This window comes from Sapajus apella, unplaced genomic scaffold, assembly GCF_009761245.1.
Source record: "Sapajus apella isolate SASKATOON/1434 unplaced genomic scaffold, GSC_monkey_1.0 scaffold197, whole genome shotgun sequence".
Taxonomy (NCBI): Eukaryota; Metazoa; Chordata; class Mammalia; order Primates; family Cebidae; genus Sapajus; species Sapajus apella.
This window is the reverse complement of record NW_022437137.1, coordinates 768,515-778,207: the sequence shown is the minus strand read 5'-3', so window position 1 is coordinate 778,207 and position 9,693 is coordinate 768,515. Positions and strand designations below refer to the sequence as shown.

The 9,693-nt window shown below is 42.7% G+C and overlaps 1 protein-coding gene across 1 annotated transcript; it reads right to left on the bottom strand.

The window, feature by feature from the left end:
• Nucleotides 1–1,110: 1,110 nt before the first annotated feature.
• On the bottom strand, nt 1,111–1,871 carry LOC116543825 (60S ribosomal protein L10-like). The gene has a single exon (XM_032269734.1). It carries the CDS (start codon nt 1,822–1,824, stop codon nt 1,333–1,335), a length of 492 nt encoding a protein of 163 aa, XP_032125625.1. The 5' UTR covers nt 1,825–1,871; the 3' UTR covers nt 1,111–1,332.
• Between the last annotated feature and the right edge of the window lie 7,822 nt (nt 1,872–9,693).

The following is a 9,693-nucleotide window of genomic DNA, read 5'->3' as shown; positions in this document are numbered from 1 at the left end:
TTCACTATATTGCCCAAACGGCTCGAACTCCTGGGCCCAGGGATCCACCCGCCTCGACCTTCCAGAGTGCTGGGATTACAGTCGTGAGCTACTGTACCAGGCCTGTAATGTTAACTTTGATCACTTGGTTGAAGTGGCATCTTCCAAGTTGCTCCACTGTTCCGTAACTACTTTTTCCTTAATTAATAAGTTTCTTACAGGGAGCTAATTTGAGACTATGTAACTGTCCTATTACTGGCAATTACTATAGGTATATAAGTCTTGAAATCAGGTACACTCATTTCTCATACTATATTCTTCTTTCTCAAAATAGGTTATTTTGAAAATTATTCCAGTTTGTCTTTCTATATACATTTTAGAATAATCTGGCCCATAACTACAAAAAAATCTTGCTGAAATCTTCCTAAGAATTGTGTTAAATCTACATATCATTTGGGGAGAACTGACATCTTTGCTATGTTAAATCTTCCAGTCCATGGAAACATGTCTCTCCATTTATTTATATAGTCTTTAAATTTATTCATCAGCATTTTGTAGTGTTCATCATAAAATTCCTATACATGTTTTGTTAGATTTAAACTTAAGTGTTTCTCTTTTTTTAGCAATTTTAAATCGTATTTTATCTTATTTTTTGAATGATTATAAATGGTATCATGTTTTAAATTTTGGTATCTGCATGTTCCTTGCTAGTATATGGAATACATATACTGGCAAGCATGTAGAAATACAATTGATTTTTACATGTTTATGTGGTATTCTGTGATGCTGTTAGACTCACTAGTTCTAAGTTTTTGGTTGATATCTTGAGATTTTCTACATAAACAATCACGTCATCTGCAAATAGAAACAATTGTATTTCTTTCTTTCTGATCTATAAGGATTTTAGCATCTATGTTTATCAAGGATATCAGTCTGTAGTTTTCTTTTTTGGTTGTGTTCTTTCTTGGTTTTGGTATTAGGGTGATGCTGGCTTCATAAAATGAATTAGGGAAGGTTCCTTCTTTCTCTATCTTGTGGAATGGTGTCAAAAGAATTGGTACCAATTCTTTGAATGTCTGGTAGAATTCTGCTGTGACTCCATCTGGTCCTGGACTTTTTTGTTGTTGGTAATTTTTTTTTTTTTGGACAAGAAGTAAATTTATTGGTTCATATTATGAGGGGGCAGCACAGTGGAAGCCCTCATGAGTGCAGGACCCACCACTTGTCCAGAGGGCCACGATTGGGGATGTACTTAGCCCCACAGCCATCTGGGATGAGCCGCTTCTCAGCCACCAGGTCTTCAAATTCATCGGCATTGAATTTGGTGAAGCACCACTTCTTTGAGATGTGGATCTACTGGCGGCTAGGGAACTTGAACTTGGCCCTGCGCAGGGCCTCAATCACATGCTCCTTGTTCTGCAGCTTGGTGCGGATGGACATGACCACTTGTCCAACGTGAACCCTGGCCACAGTGCCCTGGGGCTTTCCAAAGGCACCTCGCATTCCTGTTTGGAGCCTGTCAGCCCCAGCACAGGACAACATCTTGTTGATGCAGATGACGTGGAAGGGGTGGAGCCGCACTCGGATATGAAAGCCATCTTTGCCACAACTTTTCACCATGTACTTATTGGCACAAATTCGGGCAGCCTCCAGGGCTTCAGAGGAGAGCTGCTCATATTCATCTGATACCATGTGGCCACAGAGCGGAAACTCATCCACTTTTGCCTTCTTCCTCCCAAGGTCAAAGATGCGAATCTTGGCATCAGGGACACCTCGGCAGAAGCGAGACTTTGGGTACGGCTTGTTCTTACAATATCGGTAACAACGGGCGGGGCAGCGGCCCATAGCGACACCAGGATCTTCAGTGGTGTGCCTAAGGAAAAGAGCTTGTTGGTAATTTTTTAATTACCATTTCAATCTAGCTACTTGTTATTGGTCTGTTCATGGTATCTAATTCTTTCTGATTTAAGCTAGGAGGGTTGTATTTTTCCAGGAATTTATCAATGCCTTCTGGGTTTTCTAACTTACACATGTAAAGTAGCCTTGAATGATCTTTTGTATTTATGTGGTGTCAGTTATAATATCTCCTGTTTTGTTTCTCAGTGAGGTTACTTGGATTTTCTCTCTTGGGTAATCTTGCTAATGGGCTATCAATTTTATTTATCTTTTCAAAGAATCAGCATTTTCTTTCATTTATCTTTCGTATTTGTTTGTTTGTTTGTTTCAATTTCATTTAGTTCTGCTCTGATCTTGGTTATTTCCTTTCTTCTGCTGGGTTTGGGTTTGGTTTGTTCTTGTTTCTCTAGTTCCTTGAGGTGTGACCTCAGATTGTCTGTTAGTGCCCTTTCAGACTTTTTGATGTAGGTGTTAAGGGTTATGAACTTTCCTCTTAGCACTGCCTTAGCCATATCCCAGAGGTTTTGATAGGTGGTGTCATTATTGTCACTCAGCTTAAAGAATTTTTAAATTTCCACCTTGATTTCATTTTTGACCCAATGCTCATTCACAAGCAGGTTATTTAATCTCCATGTATTTGCATGGTTTTGAAGGTTCCTTTTGGAGTTGATTTCCAGTTTTATTCCACTGTGGTCTGAGAGAATGCTTGATATAATTTCAATTTTCTTCAATTTATTAAGGCTCCTTTTACAGCCTATCATATGGTCTCTCTTGGAGAAAGTTCCATGTGCTGCTGAATAGAATGTATATTCTGCAGTTGTTGGACGAAATATTCTGTATATATCTGTTATGTCCATTTGTTCCAAGGTATAGTTTAAATCCATTGTTTCTTTGTTGACTTTCTATCTTGATGACCTATCTAGTGCTGTCGGTGGAGTATTGACATTCCCCACTATTGATGTGTTGCTGTCTATCTCATTTCCTAGGCCTATTAGTTATTGTTTGATAAATTTGGGAGCTCTAGTGTTAGGTGCATATATGTTTAGGATTGTGATATTTTCCTGTTGGACAAGGCCTTTTACCATTATATAATGTCCCTCTTTGTCTCTTTTAAGCATTGTGTTGCTTTAAAGTTTGTTTTGTCTGATATAAGAATAGCTACCCCTGCTTGCTTTTGGTGTCCATTCACATGAAATGCCTTTTTCCACCCCTTTAAGTTTACATTAGTCCTTATGTGTTAGGTGAGTCTCCTGAAGGCAGCAGATAGTTAGTTGGTGAGTTCTTTTCCATTCTGTGGTTCTGTGTCTTTTAAGTGGAGTATTTAGGCCATTTACATTCAATGTTAATATTGAAATGTGAGGTACCATTGCATTCATCATGCTCTTTGTTGCCTGCATACTTTGGGTTTGTTTCTGCTTTTTAAACTTGTATTTTTGTTTTATAGGTTCTGTGTGATTTATGCTTTAAAGAATTTCTGTTTTGATGTGTTTCCAAGATTTGTTTCAAGATCTAGAGCTCCTTTTAGCAGTTCTTTTAGTGGTGGTTTGGTAATGACAAATTCTCTCAGCATTTGTTTGTCTGAAAATGACCATGTCTTTCCTTCATATATGATGGTTAGTTTCACTGGATACAAAATTCTTGGCTGATAACTGTTTTGTTTGAGGAGGCTGAAGATAGGGCCCCAATCCCTTCTAGCTTGTAAGGTTTCTGCTGAGAAATCTGCTGTTAATCTGATAGATTTTCCTTTATAGATTACCTGGTGCTTCCATCTCACAGCCCTTAAGATTCTTTCCTTCGTCTTAACTTTCGATAACCTAATGACAATGTGCCTAGGCAAAGATCTTTTTGTGAAGAATTTCCCAGGGGTTCTTTGAGTTTCTTGTATTGGCATGTCTAAGTCTCTAGCAAGGCCAGGGAAGCTTTCCTCAATCATTCCCCCAAATACATTTTCCAAGCTTTTAGAATTGTCTTCTTCCTCAGGAACACTGATTATTCTTAGGTTTGGTTATTTAACACAATCCCAGACTTCTTGGAGGCTTTGTTCATATTTTCTTATTCTTTTTTCTTTGTCTTTGTTGGATTGGGTTAATTTGAAGACCTTGTCTTCAAGCTCTGAATTTCTTTCTTCTACTTGTTCAGTTCTATTGTTGAGACTTTCCAGAGTATTTCACATTTCTGAAAGTGTATCCAAAGTTTCTTGATTTTTTATCATTTCTTTAAGCTATCTATCTTCTAGAATATTTCTCTTTTCACTTCTTGTATCATTTTTTGGATTTCCTTGCATTGGGCTTTGCCTCTCTCTGGTCCCTCCCTGATTACCTTAATAACTAACTTCCTGAATTCCTTTTCAGATAAATCAGGAATTTCTTCTTAGTTTGGATTCATTGCTGGTGAACTAGTGTGACTTTAGTGGGGGGTATTGATGAGCCTTGTTTTGTCATATTACCAGGGTTGGTTTTCTGGTTCCTTCTCATTTGAGTAGGCTCTGTCAGAGGGAAGTCTAGGGCTGAAGGCTGTTGTTCAGATTTTTTTGTCCCACAGGGTATTCCCTTGATGCAGTTCTCTCCCCCTTTTCCTGTGGATGTGGCTTCCTGTGAGCTGAACTGCAGTGATTGTTTTCTCTCTTCTGGGTCTAGCCATCCAGTGAGTCCATCCAGCTCTGAGTTAGTACTGGGGGCTGTCTGCACAGAGTCCTGTGATGTGAACCATCCATGGGTTTCTAAGCCGTGGATACCAGCAGAGCCTGTTCCAGTGGAGGTGGCAGAGGGTGCAATGGACTCCATGGGAGTCCTTAGCTTTGGTGATTTTATGCTCTATTTTTGTGCTGGTTGGCCTCCTGCCAGGAGGTGGTGCTTTCCAGAAAACATCAGATATTGTAGTGCAGAGCGGGACTGGCAGTGGGCAGGGCCCTAAAACTCTCAAAATTATATGTCCTTTGTCTACAGCTACCAGATTGGGTAGGGAAGGGCCTGATATCAAGTGGGGGCAGGGCTAGGCATGTCTGAGCTCAGTCTCTCCTTGGGCAGGTCTTGATGAGGCTGCTGTGGGAGATGGGGGTGAGATTCCCAGGTCACTGGAGTTGTGTATCTAGGAGGATTATGGCTGCCTCTGCTGAGTCATGCAGGTTGTCAGAGAAATGGGGAAAAGCCAGTCACAGGCCTTATCCAGCTCCCACGCAAACCGAAGGGCCAGTCTCACTCCTACCCCCGCAAAAGCCCCAAATCTGTTTCCTGGGGAGGGCAAGTTGAGCTTGAAAACTTGCCCAAGGCTTTTTGCCTCCCAGCTGGGAAAGAAAAGGGCTTTAGTTCTTCCTCTGCCTGTGACCTCTGCAAGCCAGATTCATGCCCTCCCCCGAGCACTGGCCAGGAGGCTTCTTGCCCCATTCAAATTGTTACAAAGTTCAGCTAGAGAAGTCCTTGTCCCTGTGGAGTTTTGCCCCCTGCTCCTCTGGCCAGTCTCCCGATGGATCCTGGTGGTGCCAGGCAGGAAAGGGCTGCTTGGGGATCCACTGAGCTCCCAAGGCCTCCCTGTTGCTTCCTCCATCCCTGCATTTCACTCAGCTCAGCTCTCTAACTTGACTCAGCTCCAGGTAAAGTCAAGAACTTCTCCCTCAAACAGACCTTCGGCTTCTCCATTGGGGGTGTGTGGGTTGGGGAGAGGAGGGTCTCCCTTTCCCACTTCCACAGTTGGGGCACTCACAGTATTTGGGGTGTCTCCAGGGTCCTGCAGGAGCAGTCTGCTTCCTTCAGAGGGTCTGTAGGTCCTCTCAGGATTGCTGCTTTGTTCTTGCAGTCAATCTCAAGCTAAAATTCACAATGCAGTCCTCTGCATACTGCTCTGTCCGGAGCTTCCATCTAGTCCTGCTTCCTGTCCGCCATGATCCCTGGTCTTGCTAATGTTAAAATAGACCCACCCAAGCAGGCTTTGTGTGAGCAACATGGCTGTTTATTCACCTGGGTGCAGGCAGGCTGAGGCTGAAAAGGGTGTCAGCAGAGGGTGGTGGGATAGGAGTTGGTTTTATAGATTGGGGCAAGTGGTCAGTTAAAGGCGGTAATCTCTTTTAGGGAGGGGAAGGGCGTCATAGCATGCATGGTCACAAGGGTAGGGGTTATCTATTGCAAATAGGCATGATCATAAGGGTGTGGGTTATCAGTTGCAAGCAGAGGGGAGGGTGTGGTAAATTACATAATTACAGGGGTTGGGGTCTTGAGAAACCCAATGTCCAAGGGGGAAATTCTGCAAGGCTGAGCAGGAACAATGGTTGCAGGTTGCAGGTGGAGAGAAATTAGTTGAGGCAGGAACAAGTTGTTTCACTTCTTTCTGTGGCCACCTGGTTACTTGCGGTCACTTCAGATTTTCTGGCTTCTAGGGACAATCCAGAGGTGTACATGCAGGTCAGCAAGGCTAAAATGGCCAGGCTTGGACTCAGAGGCCTAACAGCTAATATTTTGTTAAGGATGTTTGTGCCTGTATTCACAAGGAATATCTGTAGATTCCTTTTTTATGTGTTCTTTTCTGTGTTTGCTCTCAGGGTAATACTAGCTTCATAAAATAAACTGGAAAGTGTTCTCTTCTGTTTTCTGAAAGAGATTTTATAGACTTTAATTCTTCTTTAAATATTTAGGAGAATTCTCTAGCAAAATCATCTGGACATGGAGATTTAATTTTTGAAAAATTTCAAAATATTATTTTGGTTTCCTCAAGAGTTTACAGGGCTAGTAAAAAGATCTATTTGTGATAGTGTGTGTTTTTTTGAAGAATTGATCCATTTCATCTAGGTTGTCAAATATGTGTTTATATTCTTCTTTCACTTCTATCAGTTTTTGCTTCACATATTTTGCAACTCTATGTATTGGTCCTTACACATTTAAGATGACTATGTTTTCTGATAGATTGACCCTTTTATCTATATAATGTCTCACTCTGTGTCTGCTTATTTTCTTTACACTGAGGTTTACTTTATCTGTTATTAATAAAACCACTCCTACTTTCGATTATTATTTGCATAATGTATCTTTTCCCATCCTTTTATTTTCGACCTGCCTATATATCATATTTGAAGTGAATTTTTGGTAGACAGCATGCAATTGGGTTATGTTTTTAAATATTCTCTGCATATATCTATTTTTAATTGGCATATTAGACTGGAACCAGATGACTTCTTGAACCCCTTTTACATCTTTTGTGTCCCTGCTCAGCACACTTAAGCTTCCCTCCACCTTCTTGAACCTATGGGATATAGTTGTAATGACTGTGTTTATTGTCCTTGTCTACTAATTCTGTCATCTGTCATCTAATTTTTCTGGGTCTGTCTATATGGATTGCCATTGTGGGTCACATTTTCCTGCTTTTTTTCCATGCCTGGTAATTTTTTTATTGAACGCCAGGTGGTGTGAATTTCACCTTGTTTGGGCACTAGATATTTGTATTCCTATAGACTGTCTTGAGCTTTGTTCTGTGACAGTGAAGATCCTTGAAAACAGTTTGATCCTTTCAAGGTTTTGAAGCCTGTTAGACAGATCAGAGAGGCCTTTACTCCAGGGTTAATTTTCCCCACTCCCGAGTGCACCCCCAGATGTCCATCCTGACTGATGGGAACCAGATGATTCCAGCACTCCATGAGCTACAGACATTGTTCCCTGCCGTCCTTTAGGTGGCCTTCGCCAGCCTTGGGTGCTATCTGTGCATGCATTAGCTGATCAGTATTTGCTGAAGACACAAGAGTGACTCACTGAAGAACTGGAACTGTCACTCTCCAGGTAGCGCTCTCCTCTTCCATGTTCTGCCTGTGAATGCCAGCCACGTTGGCCTGCCCAGACTCCCCATCTCCTCAACTCAGAGAGACCATGAGGCTCCGAAGAGGTCACTCCTCAATAAACTGTTGTGGAAACTCTCCAGGCAGTAAGCCAAGGCAGCCATAGGGCTCACCTTGTGTGTCTCCCTATCTCGGAGGTCACTCCCTTGTGCTGCCTGATGCGTAATGTCTGAAAACCACTGTTAGACTTTTTGTTGTTGTTGTTGTTTCCATTATCTTAGGCAGTGCTGGAAGAGAAGGTGGGGGCTGGCCCAGGTCCTTCCAGGCTAAGTACAAACCCTCAGCATGGTCCCAACCTTCTCTTAGAACGCTTAGAAATTGACACCACAGACCAGACAATGCCACTGCTTGTCATTACAAGGACACAAGGCAGTGCTGACTCTCCTTACCTCCTTTCACCCAGTTTTTCCCATCAGGAATGTCCTCCCATCCTACCCCACCACACTCCAACCCACAGACAAGGACCAGCTCAAAGGCTCCCTCTTCCCGGAAGCCCCAAGTACTAATTCATTTGCATATAAAGGAATACTTGAGACTGGGTCATTTATAAGACGGGTTTACTTGACTCACAGTTTTGCAGGCTGTACACGAAGCATTAGCGTCAGCATCTGCTTCTGGTGAGGGCCTCGGAAACTTACAATCATGGTGGAAAGAGAGTCAGTGTGTTACATGGCGAGAGCAGGGGCAAGAGAGAGAGGAGGAAGTTCCAGGCGCTTTTAAACAAGCAGATCTTACACGAACTCTTAGGGCAAGAACCCATTCATTGTGTATATTTAGAGTGAGAACTCATTCATTACACGAGCACAGCACCAAGCCATTCATGAGGGATCTGCCCCCATGACCCAAACACTTCCCACTAGGCCCACCTCCAACCTTGGGGGTCACACTTCAACATGAGATTTGGAGGGGACATGACATCCAAACCATATCACCATATGAACTGGGAGGTCCTCTTGGTTCTAAATGATAGAGAAAACCAGCCAGCTTACACAAAGGGGAGCAGGGGGAGATTCTTGGTTCACGTGACATAACACAGAAGGGGCAGGGGCAGGGACCTCAGGGATGACATGATCCAGTCACCAGGCATCTCCGAGCCTCTCTCTGTGAATTTCTCATTTTCATAGTCTCTCCCTACATGGCTTAGAGCGGCCCCAGTTTCCCATAATCCTCACCACTCGATGAGAGCTACAAAGCGCCTTTTGCCTCCTTCTGAAGTTTTCAGACATCTATGGGAAAGCTGAAGTGATATATCACGCTTACCTTGGCTGGAGTTATCTGCCCACTCCTGTAACCTGGGCAGTGGCATTTCCTGCCACAGACAATGGGGATGGACCGGGTGAACCAAACTCACTTTCAGTACCCCCCCCATAACTTTCCCAAACAATTCTCATCTGCCCCCTCTGAGTCCCAAGAAAAGTCGTTTGTCCACTCGTCATTCAGTGACATCTAATCCAAAGGGTTCATTGAATACTGTGCCTACCATGTACCCAGAGGGACAAAGGTGACTTAGAAACAGGCCCTGTCCTTGAGGAACACGGAACAAGGTGTGTAAAAAGATTGTTGCAATGCAACGTGGGAAGTGCAGGAATAGATACATGCTACTAGGTGTGCAGGAAAATCAGATGACTTGGAGAGGGGGCATTCAAATTAGATTCTGTTTGTGGCTTTAGTTGATCTTTTTAAAACAGCTTTATTGAGGTATAATTGATATATAAAGAACTGTACATATTCAATGTGTAAAACTTGATGACTGAGACATATGCAAACACCCATGATACCATCATCAAAATCAAGGTAATAGACATATCCACCACCTCCCAAAGTTTCCCTGTGTCCCTTTGTTTTTGTTTTCGGTGTTTTGGTTTGGCTTGGTTTTGGTGGTTAAAAAAACACTTAACAGGGTAGTTTTGGCCAGGTACAGTGGCTCATTCCTGTAATCCTACCACTTTGGGAAGCCGAGGCAGGTGGATCACCTGAGGTCAGGAGTTAGTTAGAGACAAGCC